Genomic DNA, 25,266 nt, shown 5'->3' on the forward strand with positions numbered 1-25,266 from the left:
CCGGCCTGTGTGTTTCGCTCAAGTTTGCTAAAGGTCCATGAGTTAGCGTATTAAACAAAGACATTGATTTTACCAATGTTTATTAATATCAAGCTTACCACTGTGATTGAAAACAATCTGATCTGTTTTTGATCAATCAGAATATTCAGGGAAATCAGATGAGATCAGAAGAATTGCAAGTCAGAATATTCCTAACAATAATGTCTTCTAACATAAATATCAAAACCTAAACATTGTTTGAAAAAATATGGCTCCAATTGGTGTAGATATCCTTCATTAACTACATATTTTTGTAAGCAATATTTAGGACATAATATTTGTGTCAGACGAGTTTGAGTCCACGCTATTCAGTCACCAAACCAATCAGAAGTTGACTCTCCTTGACTGACAGCCTGCAAAATAACGTCCCGAAGCACATCTCCCCAAAAAATTGCTACATGTAACTGTTCCAACAAATGGAAGACTGGCATTTCTAAATTACATCCCCATTGTGCAACTCTTCAAAGAACGAGATCCAACCACATCACCCCTCCTTGATAGACCTGCACTGGCTGGCCTCTACCATCAGCATCATCTGACGCCCTGCTGTCTTATCTAAGATGTAAGTAGAATTGGCAGCCCAACATAACTGGCTAAACTAACCACACCAGGCCACAGAGGCTCACTTCAGGATGGAAATCACAACCCGTCTCTTAGAGAAGCACCTTGTACTCCTTGTCCGTCCAGCACCCGGGGTCAACTATAAGACACCTAGGGACGTATTTATACTTTTTTAGCACCGTATTTGCGTCATTGTTTGATGCAAAAACGTCGCAAACGTACAAAATACAATTATGGGGCATATTTAAACTCTGTTTGCGCCCGATTTGCGTCATTTTTTTAACGCAAATTCAGCGCAAACTTAACTCCATATTTATACTTTGGCGCTAGACCCGTCCAGCGCCAAAGTTATTGAGTTTGAGTCATTTTTTGGACGAGAAAACCTACCTTGCGCTAATGAAATGCAAGGTAGGCGTTCCCGTGCAAAAAATGACTCTAAGGCATGTGCGCCTTATTTATCCTCCCATGTCATTTTGACGCACAGGAGGAGACGGGCCGTAAAAAATGGCGCCCAGCCGGATTTGCGCCATTTTTTAATGCCTGGGTCAGGGCAGGCGTTAAGGGACCTGTGGGCTCATTTCCATGGTCTGTGACCATGGAAGCAGTCCAGAGGTGCCCTTCCCTGCCCCCAGGGACACCCCCTGCCACCCTCGCCCACCCCTGGAGGACACCCATGGATGGGGGGACCCATCTACGGTAAGCAGAGGTAAGTAGAGGTAAGTAATTTTTTAATTTTTTTAGGTGGCATAGGGGGGCCTAACTTTGGCCCACCTACATGCCACTGTGCCCGATGGCCATGCAGGTTTGCGTCAAAAAGTATAAGTATGGGCCTATATTTTGTAAGTTTGCGCCGGTTTTTCGTCAAAAAATGACGCAAATGCGGCACTAAAAAAACATAAATATGGGCCCTAATGCTCACTCCAGATGTACACCATCTTGAACTGTCTCCCTCAGCCTTTGAGCATCCTTTCTTGTTGCACAGTGCTTCTCTGTTTCCTGCCTGGGCTTTCACTATAAAGCTACCAACACATACCTCTATAAATACAATTTGGACATCCATCTGGACACAACTGTCCCCTCCAGCATTGATTTATTTCCTCTGGCCCCAGCTCGTACTCCCTGTCCCACTCTACCATTTATGTGACATTACAGATGGCTATAGATGGCACAGGCAGTTTATTATTGGTTTTATTTAATTATTTATTTTCTCTGGTTTGATGATGCTTAGCCCCTAAAGGCTTGTCACTTTCTGTTCAGAATTTTTTTTTTTCACCATGGACCGAGTTGTCATAAAAACACAGTATGCATTCTTGTCAAACATGAAGACTCATTTAGAGCCTTACAGGGCCGCAGAGGCTATGCCCTCCACTGCCAGCACAGGAACAACTATCCTATTGTGGGGCCAATTGCCTGCCTGGTGGGAATCTCCCAGCCTCTAGAGCATTCTCTGGTGCCATAGTTGCCCTGAAGATAGAAGAGTTTGCTGAGATGGTATCATGTTGCTTTGGTCCCTTTTGGAAAAGTTTTTTGATTTTTGAAAACAAACTCTTAAAGCAGGAGATTTTTTTTAAAAAACAAAAAATTAATGGCCTTGACTCACAGGGACTTTTCGCCCCAGCATTGGACCATTCTTTGATCATTGTTTGCCCATTCCAGGCAGGGAAATCCAGTGACGGCTGCCCTGCCCTACCTCTGCCCTGAATAGAGCAGGGTAGCCATCACTTATATCTGGAGACACTGCAGCAGATCTGTCACTATGTCAAAGGTTCCTGACAGTTAAGCCAGTTCAATGCCTTTGGCAGAAACCTTGCGCTTCTCCCACCTCCTACACAGGCAGAGGCAAACTGCAACATTGCCACGGTGAGGCTATTTTATGGCAGTTCACCCACTCGGCAAAACTATAATTATCATCTAAGGTCTTTGTTTTAGACAGAGCACATTCATTGTGACTGGGAATCTCGTATAAGGCAGGTCTAATCATAAGGTTATACTCCCGACACAATGGAATGGTTGACTTACCATAGGCAACGACTGAGATTTGACTTGTAGGAATATTGTGCTCAGAGATGACTAGCAAACACTTTGGTTCGCTGGCCCACTGGTCCATGGTGCTGCTCATAGTAGTCCATGTAGTGTTCTTGTTCTCTTGCTTACGCAGTGATGTCTCCCAGACCAGCTTCTCCGTTGTGTTGCATGTTGTGTTGTATGTCATGGTACAGTTCAAGAAGACGGTTGATCCAAACTCCACAAAGTGCGGATTTGGTCCTAAGATGGTCACCTCGCAAGGCTCTCCTTCCACACCTAAAAACCAAAACAGAAATGAAACAGACGTGAGGTGCCATCAACATATTGGTCTGTTCTGTATGTGGTTCAGCCACAAGACTGATACCCATGATCAAATAAAAAATGCTATTACTCCTGGGCAGGAATGCTGCTACCCACAAGGAGCAAACATTCTGCTATCCATTGGCAACAAGAGTAACAATAATACAAAAAAAATGCTGCTGTCCAGGAGCACTATTGCTGCCGCCAATGGGAGAAACTGCTGCTACCTACTTGGAAAACTGCTGTTACCCTTCCTCAATGATGCCTTTACTCATGAGATTGCTGGTACACAAAGGTAAGACTGCTGACACTCACAGGTGTCCTGCTAGGCAAATGTGGGACTAATGTTACCTACAGCCTGATGTGTTTGTTACCCACTGATACATATTCTGTTGTTACCTACCACCTGGAATGCTTTTACCCACCAGCCAGAGTGCTGTTAACCAAGGGCCAAGATGCTGTTATTTAAAGACTGAGATGGTGTACCCCCACAATCTGTGGGTGGTTATCCAGAGGCCAGCATTCTGTGATACTAATACCACATGGCCAGTATACTCTTTGCCATGGTCAGTGCAAGGATCTTTGCTGGACCACATCTCCCTCTTAAATACCAAATATGACATGGGGTAATCTTCACTGCTTGTGCGAGCAATAATAAGCTCCATCCTGGTGGCGCCCTCGAGCAGCATTTTAGCAGAATCGCGTATGACGAATAAAGGGCTTGAGTGTATGGAGCCCTCTCCAATGCTGCCCATATATGCAAGTCTAAAGAGTTAGGGGCATTAAGTATGTCCTTTTGGATATGACCATAAATCAGTTGCATGCATTCAAATAGTACTCAGTAGGCCTTAGTTCTGAGGGAATTGAAGGTAGACATATGTGTAGTTTCATGCCACACTACAGCACGGAGACTGAATTGCTGGAGGTCTCACAGCACATCAAAGGTACCCTGGATACTGGAGGTTGAGCTGCACTGATTATGTTAGATCTCTAAGCAGCATTTGATTCTGTCCCCCATAACAAGCGGCAGCAGCACCTGCAAGACAGTGGGATAGCAGGACTGGCCTCGAGCTGGCTAACGTCTTTTCTGACAAATAGAGGTCAACAAGCCTGGATTCCTTCTTGCTGTGCCAATCCACGAAAACTAACAGTGGGAGTCTCACCCTGATCAATATCTACCTTACCCCCCTGGCCCATCTAGCAGAAGATCTGGGAGCTAAAGTGATATCCTATGTGGATAACATACAACTGCTCTTCTCATGGAGCAAGGGCGAAGAACTAGATGGAACTAAGATGAAAGCTGGTTTAAAAGCAGTCTTCTATTGTCTAGCATTCCATCAATTGAAATGTAATGAAGATAAAACAGAAATCCTATTTTTTGGCAATATTCCTTCTGACTTTTGACAACGTTTTTGGCCGAAGAATGCCTCTGCCTCTCCTTTGGGACGTCAGAAGGGTTTGGTTAAAAATCTAGGAATCAAATTTGATAACAATCTATTGTTTCAACCCCAAATTAAAGCTCTGGTAGGCTTCTGTTTTGGAATCATAAAGTCTTTACAAAATTCCTTCCCTTTCTGTCCTTTCAGTCAAAAAAATTGGTGGTGCAGGCCTGAATACCCTCTGAAATAGACTATGGTAAAGTCCTATACCTGCGACTACCAGAGCAGCTGCTGGAGAGGCTCCAAGTGGTCCAAAATGCGGCACCCCACCTTCTGTTACAAGTGCCAGCTGGACGTGCATTTCCCCTTATTTACAGATGCTACATTGGCTGCCCATTAGGAAGAAAATTAAATTCAAAGCTCTTGTCTTGGTCCATGATGCTTTGTACCAAACGGGTGCCCCTTATCTCAAAGCCAGATTTAAATTTTACAATCTTACTCAAAATTTGAGATCCGTTAATAAACGTATGCCAGTAACCCTAGAGTCCAGCGTGCGAGAGGCAGTGGATGGTCTTTCATCTATATGAGCTCATCCTCATTGTAGGAGGCTGGACTGGCTTGTAGTGAGTACCAAGGGGTACTTGCACCTTGCACCAGGCCCAGTTATCCCTTATCAGTGTATAGGGTGTCTAGCAGCTTAGGCTGATAGATAATGGTAGCTTAGCAGAGCAGCTTAGGCTGAACTAGGAGACGTGTGAAGCTACTACAGTACCACTTAGTGTCATATGCACAATATCATAAGAAAACACAATACACAGTTATACTAAAAATAAAGGTACTTTATTTTTATGACAATATGCCAAAGTATCTTAGAGTGTACCCTCAGTGAGAGGATAGGAAATATACACAAGATATATATACACAATAGCAAAAATATGCAGTATAGTCTTAGAAAACAGTGCAAACAATGTATAGTTACAATAGGATGCAATGGGGAAACATAGGGATAGGGGCAACACAAACCATATACTCCAGAAGTGGAATGCGAACCACGAATGGACCCCAAACCTATGTGACCTTGTAGAGGGTCGCTGGGACTATTAGAAAATAGTGGGAGTTAGAAAAATAACCCTCCCCAAGACCCTGAAAAGTGAGTGCAAAGTGCACCAAAGTTCCCCTAAGGACAAAATAGTCGTGTTAGAGGGAAAATGCAAGGAAAACACAAATCAGCAATGCAACAACGATGGATTCCTGACTGAGGGTACCTGTGGAACAAGGGGACCAAGTCCAAAAGTGACAAGCAGCTCGGAGATGGGCAGATGCCCAAGAAATGCCAGCGGTTGGTGCAAAGAAGCTCTTACTAGGCTGAAGAACTGTGAATACTGCAGGAACGACAAGGGCTAGAGACTTCCCCTTTGGAGGATGGATCCCCCACGCCTTGGAGAGTCGAGCAGAAGTGTTTTCCCGCCGGATGGACGCCAACAAGCCTTGCTACACGCAAATCGTGCGTTTGGCGTTTTTGGACGCTGCTGGGGCCCAGGAGGGACCAGAAGGTCGCAAATTGGACCTGCAGAGAGAGGGGACGTCGAGCAAGACAAAGAGCCCTCACTGAAGCAGGTAGCACCCGGAGAAGTGCCGGAAACAGGCACTACGAGGATGCGTGAAACGGTGCTCGCCGAAGTTGCACAAAGGAGTCCCACGTCGCCGGAGACCAACTTAGAAAGTCGTGCAATGCAGGTTAGAGTGCCGTGGACCCAGGCTTGGCTGTGCACAAAGGATTTCCGCCGGAAGTGCACAGGGGCCGGAGTAGCTTGCAAAGTCGCGGTTCCCAGCAGTGCAGCCCAACGAGGTGAGGCAAGGACTTACCTCCACCAAACTTGGGCTGAAGAGTCACTGGACTGTGCGGGTCACTTGGACGGTGTCGCTGGATTCGAGGGACCTCGCTCGTCGTGCTGAGAGGAGACCCAAGGGACCGGTAATGCAGCTTTTTGGTGCCTGCGGTTGCAGGGGGAAGATTCCGTCGACCCACGGGAGATTTCTTCGGAGCTTCTGGTGCAGAGAGGAGGCAGACTACCCCCACAGCATGCACAAGCAGGAAAACAGTCGAGAAGGCGGCAGGATCAGCGTTACAGAGTTGCAGTAGTCGTCTTTGCTACTATGTTGCAGGTTTGCAGGCTTCCAGCGCGGTCAGCGGTCGATTCCTTATCAGAAGGTGAAGAGGGAGATGCAGAGGAACTCGGCTGAGCTCATGCATTCGTTATCTGAAGTTTCCCCAGAGACAGAGACCCTAAATAGCCAGAAAAGAGGGTTTGGCTACTTAGGAGAGAGGAAAGGCTACTAACACCTGAAGGAGCCTATCACAAGGAGTCTCTGACGTCACCTGGTGGCACTGGCCACTCAGAGCAGTCCAGTGTGCCAGCAGCACCTCTGTTTCCAAGATGGCAGAGGTCTGGAGCACACTGGAGGAGCTCTGGACACCTCCCAGGGGAGGTGCAGGTCAGGGGAGTGGTCACTCCCCTTTCCTTTGTCCAGTTTCGCGCCAGAGCAGGGGCTAAGGGGTCCCTGAACCGGTGTAGACTGGCTTATGCAGAATTGGGCACATCTGTGCCCAACAAAGCATTTCCAGAGGCTGGGGGAGGCTACTCCTCCCCTGCCTTCACACCATTTTCCAAAGGGAGAGGGTGTCACACCCTCTCTCAGAGGAAGTTCTTTGTTCTGCCATCCTGGGCCAGGCCTGGCTGGACCCCAGGAGGGCAGCTGCCTGTCTGAGGGGTTGGCAGCAGCAGCAGCTGCAGAGAAACCCCAGGAAGGGCAGTCTGGCAGTACCAGGGTCTGTGCTACAGACCACTGGGATCATGGAATTGTACCAACAATGCCAGGATGGCATAGAGGGGGCAATTCCATGATCATAGACATGTTACATGGCCATATTCGGAGTTACCATGGTGAAGCTACATATAGGTAGTGACCTATATGTAGTGCACGCGTGTAATGGTGTCCCCGCACTCACAAAGTTCAGTGAATTGGCTCTGAACAATGTGGGGGCACCTTGGCTAGTGCCAGGGTGCCCTCACACTAAGTAACTTTGCACCTAACCTTTACCAGGTAAAGGTTAGACATATAGGTGACTTATAAGTTACTTAAGTGCAGTGTAAAATGGCTGTGAAATAACGTGGACGTTATTTCACTCAGGCTGCAGTGGCAGGCCTGTGTAAGAATTGTCAGAGCTCCCTATGGGTGGCAAAAGAAATGCTGCAGCCCATAGGGATCTCCTGGAACCCCAATACCCTGGGTACCTCAGTACCATATACTAGGGAATTATAAGGGTGTTCCAGTAAGCCAATGTAAATTGGTAAAAATGGTCACTAGCCTGTCAGTGACAATTTGAAAGTAATGAGAGAGCATAACCACTGAGGTTCTGGTTAGCAGAGCCTCAGTGAGACAGTTAGGCACCACACAGGGAACATATACATGCACACCTATGAGCACTGGGGCCCTGTGTGACAGGGTCCCAGTGACACATACATATAGGCCACAAACCTATGAGCACTGGGGTCCTGACCAGCAGGATCCCAGTGACACATAACAACCATACTGAAAACATGGTGTTTTCACTATGAGCACTGAGGCCTGGCTATCAGGATCCCAGTGAGACAGTGAAAACAGTGACAAACACCCTGACATACACTCACAAACAGGCCAAAAGTGGGGGTAACAAGGCTAGAAAGAGGCTACCTTCTCACACTCATGATATTAGCTACCGATGGAGCTGCGTGCAGTGAGGGAACAGTGACATTCAGGAAAAAACTTAAAACATGGCTTTTGTGATGAAATAACTTGTGCTTTCTTCATCTCTGTGACGTTTGCTGTTTCAGGCCGGGACACTGCAGCTGTGCACACTATAAATTGGCTTCATCATTATGTGACTACTTTAATCAATCACGTATCGAATTTATGACACAGCATAAAGTTCTATTGTGTGCATAATACATTGTCAATTCCAATCAAAATTGTTAAGGTCTTAAATTCTTCTTTGGTGTTTCGACTTGTGTTGAATTTAGTAGTCGATACAGTCAAAGAACTCATTTGAGAAAATCCATGAAAAATTACTATGGGCAAGTCTAGAATGGCACTCCTTTTAATAAAACTGGAGTGCAGTGCTGTTTGGTCCCAGTGGTGCATTTACACCACCATTGCTTTACACCACAATAGCTTTATCTGATGACTATATTTGGCTATATCTATGACTTCATCCAGCACAAAACTTGAGAAAGCTCCACGCACAACTGATACAGGGTGAAACACATGGCGGCCGAAGTACTAATGACGTTTTGGACTTGTGAAACTAGTGTGATTGGCTCGTGACTTGTTACAAGAAAATTTTGCCAACAAATAAACCTGTTTGTTTGCACAGTTGTTGTATCTCTATGGAATTATTTCTTGATAAACCGATACTTGGAAAAAATTATCCTAACATCGTCTCTGGCTCGAGCGAAATGGTTTTGAAAATACTCTCTGGGTAAATCAGCCAAAGGGTTATATGCTCTTGGACATTTCCGTGTGCAGCTTGATAGACCGCCCTACCTTCCTGTAATTCAAAGCAGCACAACTACCTGTACAATTAAGAACACATTGTATGTTTTCCCCCTAAAAAAATTTAATTGGCACTTAAGTTGACTTGCATTTTCATTTTTAGTTCTGGCGTTAGCCAAGACGTTTGATTATATTAAAAGATAAAAGAGAAATGTAATGAAGTAAGAGCAATGAAAGAAAGAAAGGAAGGGCAATGAACGGAATAAAGATGAGAAATATTAAAATAATTAAACAAGTTAAAAAAAATATGGAACAACGGCGTAAAGAAGGGGTGACAGAAGGAAGCGATTAATAAGAAGAAAGGAAGGAAAAAAGAAAGAGAAGAATGAGAAAAGGGAAGGAAACACTGAAAGAAGGAAAGAAAATGAAACAAGAATATAGAGAAACACAGATACAAGAAAAGATGCAGTGAAAAAGTATGCACAGAAGGAAAGAAGGAGAAATGGATTGAAAAGAGCATGGAAAGAAGGAAAGTGAATGATATAGATGTGAAAGAAAGAAAGATGAACATATTTTAGCAAATGTATGACAGAGGAAGAAAAGAACGAAGGAAAGAATGAACAAAAAATAATCAGAAAGAAGATGGAAAACAGGAAGGGAATAATCAATTATAGGAGTAAGGAAGGAAAAAAGAAGAAAAGGCTGTAGTTTTTTTGGCCAAAAACGCCTACAAATCGTGCAATAAAATGCATCTTAAAACACAATTTTTTAAAACTTTCTTTGGTGTAACAATTCCCGCAGGCCTTAAAAAATGAGTCTGATGGGTGGACGTGTAAGGAACAGTAAACAAAATGTTAATGCCCCCGCCATGGGAGAAGCTTCTCCAGTGGAGAGGGGAGCAATACTTTTTTTCTTCGCAAAAAAAAAAAAAATCCCATTTCAGGATTGTCTTTTTGGGGAAAAAAAGATTACTTCCAATGCAGCCCTTTTACAAACAGGAAAATGCATTGAGGGTGGTTCCTGCCAATGCCTTTATAAATGACCGCCTGTTAGGCGGTCATTTATAAATTTGGTGGCTGGAGTAGCCTTAGCCTGGCGTTACAAATATTCTGCCAGACCAATGGTGACTACTCAGCCCACCAATAATTAAATTGGGCCCTGTGTCACATAAATTGCCTTTTCTTGCTGCATAATTTGATCTACTCTGTCTCATTATTCCAATGGCCCTGGCACAGGGGCAATGATCAGAGCTCAAGACAGCAAAAGCCATCTCCTCAGTGCAACAGCAACTTGGAAACTAACTTGGATCTTTCAAAAGTGCACTTTCTATTTGTGCTAGGTTGAGTAACCTCCATCAATGAAATATAGCAAGACTCCTTGTTGGTAGAAGTCTTACATAGTTTTTGAAAGTTCATGCCTACTGCTCTGCTTAGAGTGGGCGAAACCAGCCTTGGGTTGCTTGTGTTTTGATTCAGAGAGGACCTGGCCTGGCAGTTTGGGCTGGACTGCCCCTGTTGGAGGAGGATCAAGACTGTCTTGCATATGACTGGCTCCAAACTAAGATTGCATTGTGAGCAAAAGAACAATGGGTCAGAAAGCTAGCCAAGCATTTGCCAGTGGTTAGACAAATTGCAAGCATTCCTCCCATCCCCTTTCTTGTATTTCCTTAGAGTGGCCCTGGTTCACTTTCTCTCTCATGAGGTTACAACACAGATTTCTGTGGGGATCATCAGGGTTCCACTGTCTCCCCAGTACTTTTAAATATCCAAGTGGTCCTGCTGGTTTCCTTCTTCAATGACCCCCTGACAGTGTACAATAATATTGAAATTATAACCAACTCTACATTGAGAGCCCAATTTAGAGTTTTTCGGATGGCCGCTCAGTCACAAAATGTGACATATAGCCCGTCCACCTTATTAAAAGTGCATTAGAATAAAATGCACTTGCAATGAAGCCGACAGGATATCTGTAACGTTTGTGATGGAGTATGCAACTGCCAACCTCAAAGATCTCAGATAACAAGGCCTTTTTCAATGCCCTACCAATTATTCTAGGACAAAACATGCATGGGTGAGAACTTTCTCAACCAAAACTTGATAAAACAGGAATGATTCTGATCAATGCTTAAAGCAGAATTAATCTAGCTTTGTTTTCTATTTGAAATATTCTTGGTCAAAATATACTCTGGCTGCTTAGGTAACAAATATGTCATTTTTGACACAGAGATGACCCTTATCACCCAGATTAGGATAGTAGTTAGAAGATGTTACCATCATCTTAAAAACTGATATAAATATTTCCTCTCTTGTCTCCTTTGCACAGACATCTGGTTCACAGGACTGCAATAAGACCCAGCTAGATAGCTGCAACCACCCCTACAGGAGTATTACTGCTACACAGGTTGAATGGTTTCAGACATCTCAAAGTGCCAAAATAAAACTAATCAAGCTCCTTAGGAAGAAAGACCTCATCATGCCAGCCAGAAGATCACGCCACAGGTTGCCAGTGAAGCATAGGGTTAATTTCAAATTGTCAGCTGGCAAATTAAGAACAAGCTGTCCCCGGAATACTTCTGCAACCATATCTCTTCCTGTACCCGGCTCCTTCACAGTATTTCCGGAAATTCACTCTCTGTTACTCAAATCATGTTTATGTCTAGATGGGGTTACTCTTTCTCTGTAAAGAGTGTCAATCTTTCTCTATCCTGGATTCAAAGGTGTGGAACTCCCTATGTGAACATCTTATACTGATGCAGCTTTCTAGAAATCTCTAAAAATACACCTCTTCAAATTTGATGACCTGCACCTTTAGACAGGGTGATGGGTGAGCACAACTGTGAGACCGTGATAGATAGATAGATAGATAGATAGATAGATAGATAGATAGATAGATAGATAGATAAATTACCACCAAGTGAGAGCCTTTCCAAAGAGATCCATGCCTACTACATTCCTCGCTCACAAGTATAAACCCGAAATCCTTTGTGTGTGATCCTTTTTTTTCTTTTTTCTCAAACCACGACTGGAAACAACAATACCCTTAAAAGGAGGTGATTTTCTCTATTGGGGGGAGACAGGCTGGAATACACAAAAAGTCCAGCCAACATAGCTAGACCCAGTTTACCCTGGACAATGATTCGGCAAAAACTGGTGCCTTCTAACTGGGATCTGGGTCCCTCCACAGCTCTGCAAACATTGACAATCTAGTGGGTCACACTCCCATTGGACTTTTATAAATAGCATTTTAGTTCATTGCTGTTTGTGTCTTTTTCTGTCTTTGTAAATAATATTGATGTTTAAAACATAGTTTACAGTATTATTGTATATTTACTATAGTTAGTTTTAAAGTTGTAATGTTTAACAAATTTGTTTTAATTAAAACAATTATTTTGTAATGTGTAATTTTTTTGTCATGTTATTTTGATATGGTAGTAGTAGTAGTAGTAGTAGTAGTAGTAGTAGTAGTAGTAGTAGTAGTAGTAAAATCTTTATTCGGATATAATAATATCCACAAAAGAAACACCAATAAAAACATACAGGCAAATCACCGAGTACATTAGTTCAAGATACTAAAATTCATGCGAGATAAAGAGGCATGTAAAATATAAATAACACTTACAGGTCCTCCCCTATATACAATTCAAACAAACACCTATCATATGAAGTGTAAAAACACATATAATATTAAAAACACTAACAAGGTCCTCGCCTACAAACAAATCATTTGATTCACGAGCCGTCCGCCTTAACTCAAGGAAGCGGTCACATATCCACGTTTTGTCTTTTCTGGTAATCTAATGCAGATTCAGAAGTCATTTGATGTATTTCCGCCATGGAATTGAACAAGCAGGATCACTAAGAAGGCAATCCTGAATTATCAGCTGGTTGAGGGCAGCTTCTTTACTAAGCCAAATTGCACACCACCGCTCCCACGGGATGACGCTAATTCTATCCTGTAAGTATTCAAGACCCACTTCCTGGTGGACAGAAAAATGGTGAGTAGAGGGCAGGACACCCAACAACCGGCGACAAAATCAATTTTCCTCTATCTGAAGGTTCCCAACATATTTATACCCCCACAACCCCATGCCATAGGTCACAGCCGGCAGACATTTTCTCTTATAAACCTCCAATTTGGGGGCAACCAGCTTCCACCCTATATTGATGGCCAGGGAGTGAGTAATACCCACTGTAAGCACCATGCGTAAAACACTGGGTTAAAAGCAGGGACAAAAACACAAAAGAGAGTACGGGGTTCTTGTACCGGGGGCAGGTCAGTAGTGTCACATTTGTAGCACTATGCCCCTCGTAAACCTCAACTGGAGGTGGGACAACAGTGGATTCCGGTGTGTGGGATGAAAAAAGGGGAATTTCCTTTACGGACTAGGTGGTCTCACACACTCAATGGTGTCATGCTTCATCATATGACCACCTAGCCCCACCCAGGTAGGGCAATGCCAACTGGGCGGACTCAACCTCACTGTTAAAGGAACAGGAGGGAGTGCGTAAATCAATTCTGGTTCTGGAAAAGGGGATCCAGCTAGACTAGGAAATAAAAACACCTAAACAGATACCCGTGTGTGTATTTTAATAGAAGGTTCTGTCTGGTGTGATTAAAAGACTGGGACACCAAGTGAGAGCAATGACTCACTGGGTCTCCTATCTAAATGGAAAAAGCTGACATGTTTCTGCCCACAACGAGGAGCTGGAGGGTCTCGGGCGTTCATCAGGGCGAAGGATCCCTGCTATACATGCAAAGTAATTAATAGTAATCAAGAAATATAATAAGTATCACCCGAACGGGCGGGGGGCCTACCTTGCCAAGGGAATACCTGGGGGGACCCTATCACTAGAGGCTACTAGCCTCTGGTGTCCTGGAGAGGGAGCGTCCCCTTATAGTCAGACTTGCATCAAAGGTGGGCGCTCGCTCTGCGCCTAGACCGACCTCTCGACAGGACCGCTTGCAATGGACTGTATGGACTGCTCCATGCTGCACCTGAGGAGCAGGTAAGTGCACCATGTGCACATATGTCTCATTAGCTAGACTATTCTTTGTTGTGCTAATTAAAGGCTGATGGGCAATGTTTCGGATTGTTTCCTTAAAGTCCTTTGGGTGCTATAGTTGTGCTAGAATGGTTGACTTCCTGGGCATGTGCTAATGTTTGGTGACAGAGTTAGAGTCCTGAGACATTGTGGAGAGTGTGCCATGGATGTTCCCTGAGCTACCTTGTGACTCTTACACATGGTTAGTAGAGGTGTTATGCCAGACTTCGCCTGAAAAAACTCATCTTCATATGTGTTGGGTGTCTGGTCATTTGTGATAACATGACAGCTGGTTCTGGATTGTATGCCTGTTTCCAGCTCACATATGCCCTCACTGTATATGCTTATCTATCAATGGGGTGAATGTTCAAGACAGTCTGTGTTTGGCTTGCTGAACTGACTTGTAAATTACTCTGCTTGGTTTAGTGTGGTACAGGTGGACATGACATTCTTTCTTGTCTTTGTCATCCATGCAGGTCAACACCCATCAGAAGAATGGGATTTGGCGTGGCATTGCCAAGAAAGTGTGGACCCTGAGGTCCACAGCTGGCGGAGCGCCAACTGTCAGAAGAGGTGGGAGGACCTGAGATGCTGGGCCCGGAAGGCCGCAGGGGCCCTGCTGGGGATCTCCTCTCAACGAGGACGGGGTGCCTGTCAGACCATGACCCCCCTAACAGCCCCCGTTTTAGCGGTGGACTCCCATGAGTTAGATGGGTGTTTGAAGGCAGCACAACAGCCACAAGGGGGTAAGTACAGACCTAACACATGTTTGCCCCTTTATCAGGTGAATGAGTGATGGAACAGATGGTTAGCGCTGACAATATGGTAAGTGCAAAGTATCACAGATCTCCTGTGAACACATCAATGCACAGAAGCCATCTATAGGACACAGGTGTGCACACACAAATGTATTTTGAAACATGTTACTAAACTGTGCCATATGTGTAGCGATATATTGCTTTTTCTATTCTGTTGGTTGTCAATTCCCACCAACAGGTCAATCCTCCCAATGTCAAAATGGTAAGGTGTGTAAGTCCTTGCTTTCTGTCCTCTGCAGTGTCTCAAGATTCATGTGTATGTGTGACATAGAGTCAAGCATAATCAAGCCATCTCTAGTTTTCTAATAGTTTCTAATAAGTGACAGCATCATGTGAGGTTGTGACGTCCATCTGACATGTCACATGACATACAAGGGCAACGTCTTTATACCTGTTGCAAGGTAAACCCCCTTGGTAAGTGAGGGATGTACATAGACATTTGTGAAGTCTCATGCATGTTGGATACCACTGCAACATTTATGTAGGCACAAATATATTGATATCAGAGGCAGGAATGTTACCACCATGCTGATGTTCTGATAGTAGGAACTGGCCACACAGTTTTGGCCATAGGCATACTATTGTAGGCATGATACATAGGCAATCAAAGCCTATTCACAGCTATGGCCCAGACAGTAATTTGTCAACATCATGTATCAAAGGAAAGGTTAAGTAATGACTCAACATTGGTATTTGGTATGTGTAGTTGCTGTTGCTATGAAGGATATGTCAAATGAGGCCTGCCTATTTTGTAACCTCATGTTTGCCATGACACCTATTTGGTGCAGTTGTGTTAGTTCACATACACCTCTGAGTAGGTTGGTAAGTGTGTCCATGTTGTTGGCTTGCATCATGGTTGGCGTACCCATTATGTTAGCATCACATATGCTTTGGCTCTAGGAGTCCTCCACAGACAGATGTCAGGCATGCCATGTCTTATGTGTAGGTAGTGTTGTTGTTGCTCAGTCAGTGGCCTATTGATAGACTAATTGCATAGTTAGCTATGTCTGGTTCTCACCTTCCTGCACTGTACAGTAGTCTATATGATAGTACACTTTATTGACAGCTTGTTATTGTGTGTGGGATATTGGTATGTGCTTACCTGGTCCTCACATGACTGATTTTGTTTGATTCCTGGATACCAGTTTCCTATATGCCTTGGTCCAGATTTTATTGTCACTTCTTGGTAAGTCACAATTAGTGCATGTGTGTGTGACATATGTTCTAACTCCTTGACAAAAATTTGGCAGGTTTGACAATTTGCACTGTTACATGTCGGCATGTGTCCATAGTGTATGGTAGTAACTATGTGAAATGAAGAAAGTATGGTCTGTTTGGACAAGGCTTGCTTGCCTTTACAACATGTGTCATTGCCTGGTACATGACATCAGGGTCAAGTATTTGTGTTAAGTATGTGTTTTAGATTTTTGGTAAGCTATTTGAGATTTATGAACTATTGCTTGATTGCTGGTTGACTATGTTGTTCTGGATCGGGAACCTGTAACAAGTGGCATTGTCCCCTTGTCATGGTATGGTCAGTGTGACTGATCAACTTGGATCATGGTACTGTAGGTGTCTGTCAGATAGCTTTACTGGTGTGTTACAATGTTGATTTTGAGTGGCGTACATTGTATTTTGTTGTGACATGATATTGGCTCTTTACTGGCACTTCCTGGAAGTGTTAGTGAACAGGATGTTAAGGGACTTATGTGTAATGTTTGATGAAAGTGTTATCTTGTGAATGTGATATCTCTACTTCACTTTTTTGGTTTCAGCATCAGCACCGGCAGATGAAGGAGATGGGTTACAGCCGAGTGGGGAAGCTTCTGGCACAGGACCTCTAGTCATGACACCACAGACACCGAGGGACCCAGTGGCCCGGAGGGCAAGGGAAGTGCCATGGAGCAGACCTGATCTACTACATATTCTTCCAAATCCTCCTCCAGTGGCCACTCCCTAGTGGTGGCGGACCCATCTGAGACCACCCCAGTACCATCAATGTCCGCCACCCCCGTTCTATCACCACCCTCCCAGTTGGTAGTGCCAGCCCATCCAAGAGGGTGGGCGTCTCCGTTGCTGCAGGCACCTCTGCCCCAGCCCATGTTAGCCCTGCTGCCCTCAGTGGTGAGGCTATTGACCTCCTGAGGTCGATCTCTGAGGGTCAGTTGACCATCGTGAATGCCATCCAGTGACTGACAACTCATATCCAACAGAGCAATGCAATCCTGGAGAGCATTCACAGTGCACTGGCTGGCATACAGAGAGCTTTTCAGGCTCTGGCCTCCACACGGACGGCAGCCAGTCACCCTTATCTACCGTCTCCCCTCCACCTTCCTCTTCCCAGTATGAATCCCCCCCGATGCAGCCAAAGCACACATACAGACTTGCATGCATCCACCCCAGCACACACAAACTTAAGCACCACAGGACACACTACCAGTATGCACACAAACAACATCTACTTGCAGATACAGCAACAGTCACGACCTACCCTGACACCCCCTCCACCCCTAGCATCACAGACAAAACACTTGACATACCTGCAGACACCACACCAACATTCACTGATCCAGCCACCACACCTATCCTACTTGCAGACAGCCCCCCAGGAGACTCTCAGACATTCACCCCAGTCACCACAGACACCACAACCAGTGGCCAGTGACACGCCTACATGCAGCACATCTACCAAACCTGCAGTCACCACCCTGACAGCCACCCACCCACCATGTCTTCACACAGCACATTCACCCCTTCAGCCCAAGACATATAAACACCCTCATTCACCCCCCAACAGACACCCACCACCCACAAGCACACCGCCCACAATCATGCACCCAAGACATCCACACATACAAATCAAACAACCACTCACTCACCATTTACACCCAAACCCCCTTCTGATGACCATCCCCATGTGTCTAAGAAAGTTTTCCTTTTTGAGATTGACCTTTTCCCTACTCTTCCCCCGTGACACCCCTAAAATGTCTGTTACCCTTCCCAAGGCCATCCTTTCCACCTCCAAGGCCTCCCCTTCCCCCACCAGCACCCATGCCCCTTCCCCACCAAAAAAAAGTCCACCCCTCGCAAAAAGGTCCAACCCCCTCCCAGAGCTAAGCCTAAAGCCCCCCATGCCCAAGCCCAAACCCCCTTCCACATCTTCCCCCAAGAATCCCTCACTGAGATGCCTGCTTGCCACCCTTGATGCCACTACCTGTGGAAGTTACATGGCAGTCAGGAGTCAGGCCATTTGGTGCCTTTAGTGCTAATAATTGGGACTATGGTCTGATCTATAGCCTTGTACATACATATTCATTGCCTATTTTACCCCAATTAAAGCTAAGCAGTTGTTGGAGTTATTGGTTAAATCTTTGTCCTGCATTTCCTTTCCTAGGTTTGAGTTGTTACTGGCTGACATTGGTTGTGTGCCAGTACTTGTGCGTGTGTGCTTCATGTTTTGTTTGAGCAGTATGTGAGGTTGTGTGCAGTGCTGTTGTCCCTCAGGGATAGGGTTTGTGATGGGTATGTGTACGTAGCTGAAATGTTGTTACCATAGTATTGTGTTGTGTTTGTGGTGATATGTGTTTGTTGTTGTGCTGTGTGGCTTTGTGTGTTTGGACTATTTGAGTCTGTGAGTATTCTGCATGGCATGATAGGTTTGATGTGCTGAGTGTGTGTATGATGTGTGTGTGTAGATTGCTAGGTTGTATGATGGTGTTATTGTGTGTGTTCCATCACAGATGGTTGTACATTGTGTTGTATGTGTGCCGAGTCCCTGGTCAGTGTTGGTTGTGAGTGTGTGACATGTGTTTATATGTGTGCAGTTGTTTTGTTGTTGTAACGAGAATGTATGTTGTATGTTAATATGTGAGCCTGGGCCTGGCGGGGGTCAGCGTAGGCACTGTGGGTAGAAAGAGCCATAAGCCTGACTGAGAGCCTCATTGTGGATTCCCCATTAACTCAGTGAGAAGATGCATTAAATATTGTGATTGGTTTCTCCCAGTTGGTTAATGGGGAGCATGAGTTAAATTCGTTGGCATGGGAAAAAACCTGTCGGATCCAGAATTGCAGGATTCTTTCACACAGTTTTTCAAGAATTCTGTGGAGTTTAATGCTGCCATTTACCACCTGCCACTCTAAACAAGCATAGGTGGTATCTCAACGGGGACTTGAGTTCTTGAGAAAAGAACCCCTGTACCACCATCCCTCCTGTGATAATGTCGGTGGCAGAGGCAGAGTGTGTCTGGAGAGGCATGATCCTCTGTGATGGTGGCCTTTCTTCCAGCTGTGCAGGGAATTCTCAAGCCGCACCACCAGGAGTCTGCTGCTGTTTGGGAACGTGTTTTCTTTTTCACAGCGTATGCAAGGGAGTAGCTATCATGAGTGCAGTAGGGGCCAGATGTAGCAAAGGTTTTTGCCCATTCTGTGTCTATGGGAAAAAGTGTTCGTACATATGGCCCTAGATAACGTGGACCCAGGCCCTTGCGTGTAAGTAGCCCACTTCACCCCGCTTAGTGGCTGATGGGGGGCATAATTTCCTTCCTTGCATTAGGACCCACAGGACCCTTGCCAGACCACTAAATCGAAAGTAATCGGTTTGCATTCATGAACAAGTATGGGAATGCTGATTGTAGTAGTTCCTCCGTGTTCAGGCCTCTGAATAGAAGCACAGCTCCAATGTACAACCCTTGGTGTCAATGCTGGATTTTCATCAGGCACTCTTAGCACATGCCAAAGAAGGCCAATGGCAAGATTTATCCAGAACTCGCCCCCCCACTCCAAACCGTTCTGACAGAAACAAAACATGTTACAATTACTCTTTTCCTTGGAGGTCCTATGCATGTAGTTGGATATATTGGAGTGTGCACCAGAAGGATGTTTTCTATTTTCGGGAATCTCTCAGGAGAGAGTGCCAAAGAGGAAGGAGGGATGAGAGAGAACACAAACATGGGTTTGGAGGTGATCAGAGGAGAGCCATTAGGTTAAAACTATGGGGGTCATTCTGACCCTGGCGGCCGGTGGCCGCCAGGGCCACCGACCACGGGAGCACCGCCAACAGGCTGGCGGTGCTCCCACGAGCATTCTGACCGCGGCGGTTCAGCCGCAGTCAGAAGCGGAAAGTCAGCGGTCTCCCGCCGACTTTCCGCTGCTCGGGGGAATCCTCCATGGCTGCGGAGCGTGTCCCGCAGCCATGGGGATTCTGACACCCCCTACCGCCATCCTGTTCCTGGCGGGTCTCCCGCCAGGAACAGGATGGCGGTAGGGGGTGCCGCGGGGCCCCTGGGGGCCCCTGCAGTGCCCATGGCATGGGCACTGCAGGGGCCCCCGTAAGAGGGCCCCGCAAAGTATTTCAGTGTCTGTCATGCAGACACTGAAATACGCGACGGGTGCAACTGCACCCGTCGCACCCCTGCAACTACGCCGGCTCAATTCTGAGCCGGCGTCCTCGTTGCAGGGGCATTTCCTCTGGGCCGGCGGGCGCTCTTTTGGAGAGCGCCCGCCGGCCCAGAGGAAATGTTAGAATGGCCGCCGCGGTCTTGTGACCGCGGTGCGGTCATTTGGCGGCGGAACCTTGGCGGACGGCCTCCGCCGTCCGCCAAGGTTAGAATCAGGCCCTATATCTGCATCATGGAGGGGTGTATGGGCAGCTGTAATCCCACTCACGCAGAAGGATGTCACTCTAGATAGCGTTTACGTTATTATTAAACAAACCAAACAAGCTGTAGGAAATAAACCCACCAAAGATCTATAAAACGACCATTTGTGGTCATTTATGCAGCACCCATCACTCACTGAAGTGTGTGTCACTTAAATATTAGGGCCCATATTTATCATTTTTATACGCAACACAGCAAGACAATCTGCAGCACTGTGTGAAAGGGAGAGGGCAGGAGTGTAACATGTTTACCATTATGTGGTGCATTCCTGTCCTCTCCTTGCACTGGCGCACTCAGCCTCGCGCCAACACAGGCACCCTTGAGTCATAGTGCATGTGTGCCTGTGTTGCAGGTAGAATCGTTTTTGTGCAGGAACCTTCCTGCACAAAAACAGTACTTAGAAGGAATTTCCTCTTTCTATGTGTGCGGCAGAATGCAGCACAATTAGTAAGAGGACACAAGGGAAAATAAATATATTTTTCCTTGTTGCACTTCTGGTAGAAAGGTGCACAATTGTGATGCATTACCAGGTCTGCCAGTGTTGGCAAATCTGGGAATTCTTCAGAATACATGGGTGGATGCATGGGAACACCCACACTCCACTCATGTAGCACCTCCACCATGCTATGTAAAGGCAGTGACATGCGCTGCCTTGCATTGCACCACATTTACCTAGCTACACAAAGGGCCAGGTAGTGTGGCCTTGCGTGGCTTGTTATATCTGAATCTAGGTTTTGCGTCGCCCTGCATGCAGCACGGGCGACACAAAACAATGATAAATCTGCCCCATGTGTCATTAGCTCATATCAGTTTTACATGTGAATATAGAGTATGCTTAGAGACGCAAGCGTGTAGCACTATGTATTAGTTTCTTCTTTTCATTTGCAGCACCTTAAAAGTGGCCAAGCAGAAAACGTCATTAGCACGTTAAAAAACACAGTTTATGCTGCAGTGGAATTATTACTATCATCAGAAAAACTAATAGTGCCCTATATATACCCAGATCCTTCTTGGATCACCTTAACACGGTGCTGCGCCACTTCCAATGGAAAATGCAGCCGCCCAGGGTCACACTAGCCAAATGCTTCAAGACCAGCTATGAAGGAGTCTAGCTACGTTTGACATTCTCTCTAACTATAGGGCATCACACACGGTGGAACTTAATGAGTGGTGGTCAGAGGTGCGAACTTCACTGCATACTCCTCAGAACACTAGGCAGTGCAAGGAATCCCAATAGCGCACGCTTGTGTGGAGGCCCAGTCCAATCTGCACTCCCTCAGCGACAAATGTAGTATTCCAAGTGTGATGCAATTCCCTCCGAGCAACGGGTGGGGCCAGACAGCTAACAAAAGAGACTCCACTGTGGACTGAAAACCGACTCTTGCAAGTGACTGCACTGGAGAGGTATGACAAATGGGATCTCATCGGTATCTCCACAGTGGGGAACATAATGACGGGGCATACCTTAAGATCCTTTGCAGACTGCCAAGAGGAATACAGGCTTCAGTTTTACTGCTTTCTGTGGATCAGACACGCACTCATACCCTACAGGGGTGGCTCCTCCATATGGGCGGAGGAGCGTCGCCCCCCCACTGCCAGCAGCAACCGCTGCAAATCCTTTCACAAGGAAGGGATAATAAACTGTGGCCACGCGGGTGATGATCAGATGGGAGTGCACTGTGCACTCTCCTCACTGCGCATGTGTTTGGCCGGCTGTCTCAGGCTGGTCAAACATACATGCGCAGTAGGCTGTCTCCAGCCTGGCAACAGCCCGGCAACACTGTTGCCGGGCTGGAGAGAGCCTGCACAGGCTCCCAGTCTGCCTGGGAGTGCCAAGCTAGGGTGCTCCCAGGCAATCCTGACATTGCCATGAGCAGCGTCAGGATTGGCCGCAGGTCAGGCTGGGAGCCTGTGCCTGCAGCCTTCAGAGGAGCAAGGAGCAGAGCAGCGCAGCGCGGGAGCCGTGCTAAGTTTTTTTTAATTGAATTGAATTTTTAATTATTATGCAACCCCGTCCCCCTCCCACCCCACGCATCGCCCGGCCGCAGGTATCCCCCGAGCCGCAACTGATACCCTATGTCACCGATCTCACTGAGCTCACAGACTTCAGTCCTCTGGAAGCTAAAATACTACTAATATCACCTATAAGACATGGACAATCATTCATATATAAAACACTGTTTACACAACGCGGATAGATTTTAGACACTGTCGAACGCATGGGTAAAAGACCTGTGACAGTAGGATAACAACGACTGGAGAGAGGACCTAGACTTTGCAAGAGACTCAGCCATCGCCTCTTAGTACAGATTTACACAATCCAAATACCTGCCTAGGGATTACCTTACATGCACTAGGCTATGGTGAATGGGGATAATCACATCTCCACTATACCTACGCTGTTCCACACAACAAGGAGACTTCATAATGCAACCTGGGGATGCCCGGTCCCAACCCCGCTCTGGACGGTAGTCCTGTCATATCTTGGTAAGGTTCTGGGGTGGTCCCTGCCCTGTGATCCCAAAATCATCCTTCTGCATATTACAAACAATATAAACAGCAATAGATACAAGAGAGCGCTGCTCTGGCTGAGTGTTGCGGCAGTAAAAAGAGACCAGTAACCAGCCAATGGAAAACAAGAGACCCCCACCCCCTCCCTCACAGCCAAATGGACGACAGGCCTAGATAAATGCAAGGACCTGGACAAACCAATCTATCCAGGCAGGTACACGTTTTGGGGAGATTGGCAGGAGCGGATTATATTGAGGCGCGCTCAAGATAGTGTGTACATAATGCACATGCTTTTTGTAGGAGGAGTGATTCCCCCCCTTCCTACTGCCCCACCTGCTACAACCCCCAAAATGAACGCTTATTTTTGCAAAGCAGCTCTACTGCAGGAACTGTAATTACTGTCATTGTTAAACCTTGTAATCTTCCTTCTAAATAAGCCATTTATCACATATCTTGCCATCTGAAGTGGGGGGGCTGGATCAACGGGATTCAGGGTAAGTAACCTGAGCTGCACCGCACTCGTGATAGACCTGAGAACCATTGGACTCAATTTTACAGGCCTCCCAGAGATGAGTCGCAACCAGGATTCAGGCTTCTGCCCTCCAAGTTACAAGCAAGCTGCTGTGGCTTGTGTAGCGGATGGTGGTACTATTATTTGAATCGGATCTACCATCAGAAATTCCAGAAGAATTGTATTCAAAGTTTGTCAGTATTACCCAATATCCAATACAACACACACAGGAACAGCCCATGTGGGTCAATCACCAGACTAAAGCTTATCAAACAACACCTAAACCTGGCTGAACAAGCTCATACAAGTGACACCAATAAACAAGTTTTGGGAAAGCCAATAAGTCTCACCAATGCATGAGCTATTGGCTTTGTCAATATGTTTTAGCCATATTTTACACCAGCTTGGCAGCTTTTCAGCATGGTTACAAGTTAGTGGGGTGAACGAGCGTGGAGTGGAGTGTTATGGAGTGGCATAGAGTTGTGGAGTGTTGTGGAGGGATTAGAGTGTTGTAGAATGGAAGGGCATAGAGTAGAGTTGAGTAGAGTTGAGTGGAGTGGAGTAGAGTGTCATATAGTGGAATGGCATAGAGTGTTGTGGAGTGGTGTAGAGCAGAGGAGAGTGGCATAGGGGGTGTTGTGTAGAGTGCAGTAAAGTGTTGTAGAGAAGAGTGGTGTTGTGAGGAGTAGATTGTTGTAGAGTGAAGTGGCATAGACTGGAGTAATGTAGAAGAGTGGAATGACAGAGTGGTGTAGAGTGGAGCAGAGTATCGTAGAATCGAGTGGCATAGAGTGTCAAAGAGGAGTGGCATAGAGTGGCATGGAATAGAGTGGCATAGAGTGAAATACTGAAGATGCATAGAGTGGAGAGGAGGAGAGTGGAGTACTGTGTTGTAGGATAGAGTGGAGTAAAGTGGCATTGAGTGGTGTAGAGTTTTATGAAGTAGAGCGTCATAGAGTGAAGTGTTGTACAGTGGAGTAGAGTGGACCAGAGTGAAGTGCCGTAAAGTACAGTGGTGCAGAGTAGATTGGCATAGAATGCAGTGGTTTTGAGTGCATTGACACAGCGTAGAGTTCAGCAAAAGAGTAGAGTGGAGTGGCACAGGGTAGAGTATGGTGGTATAGGATAGAATTCAGAGGCGTGGTGTCAATTGTAGTGGCATAGAGTGCAGTGGTGTGGAGTGTGAGTAGTGTGTAGTGGTATACAGTGCAGTGGTGTAAAGTGTATTGGTTTTGTGTAAAGTGTGTAGAGTGCATTGGCGTAGAATGCAGTGGGGAAGAGTGCATTGGCGTACAGTGCAATGGTGTAGGCTGCAGTGGAGTAGAGAGGAGTGGCGTAGAGTGGAATAGTGCAGAATAGAATACAGTGGCATAGAGTGCAGTGGCATAGAGTAGATTGTTACAGAGTAGAGTGAAGCGGCTTAGAGTGCAGTTGCATAGAGTAGAGTACAGTAGAGTGCAGAAGTGCAGACTAGGTTAAAGTGGTTTAGAGTGGATGGGCATAGAGTGCAGTGATGTAGAGTAGAGCGGTGCAGAGTGAAGTGATGCAGGGAAGAGTGGCATAGAATGCATTGGTATAGAGTGGCATAGAGAAGAGTGGTGCAGAGTGGACTGCAGTGGCATAGAGTGCAGTGGGGTGGAATGGTGTAGAGTTCAGTGGCAGAGAGTGCAGTGTTGCAGAGTAGAGTACACAGCCATACAGTGCAGTGGTGTATAGTAGAGTGGCTTAGAGTGCAGTGGAGTAGAATGGCATAGAGCACTGTGGTGGAGAGTAGAACAGAGTGGCCCACGGAGTGGAACCTATCAGAGAAAGGACATTACACCTGTTCTATTATGGTAGACTGTTAATGTCTTTTTTCCTATCTGCATGCCACCAATCCAGAGCCCTAGA

At 46.0% G+C, this 25,266-nt stretch overlaps 1 protein-coding gene across 1 annotated transcript in view; it reads right to left on the reverse strand.

Moving 5' to 3' along the window:
• LOC138292941 (intercellular adhesion molecule 5-like) overlaps positions 1-25,266 on the reverse strand; it is a 122,571-nt gene that overhangs the window by 74,747 nt on the left and 22,558 nt on the right. Inside the window, exon 2 of the mRNA XM_069231829.1 lies at positions 2,620-2,901. Within this exon, the coding sequence (XP_069087930.1) occupies positions 2,620-2,901 (282 nt within the window). The remainder of the gene's footprint in view (positions 1-2,619; positions 2,902-25,266) is intronic.

Source organism: Pleurodeles waltl, chromosome 4_2 (assembly GCF_031143425.1).
Source record: "Pleurodeles waltl isolate 20211129_DDA chromosome 4_2, aPleWal1.hap1.20221129, whole genome shotgun sequence".
Lineage (NCBI taxonomy): Eukaryota > Metazoa > Chordata > Amphibia > Caudata > Salamandridae > Pleurodeles > Pleurodeles waltl.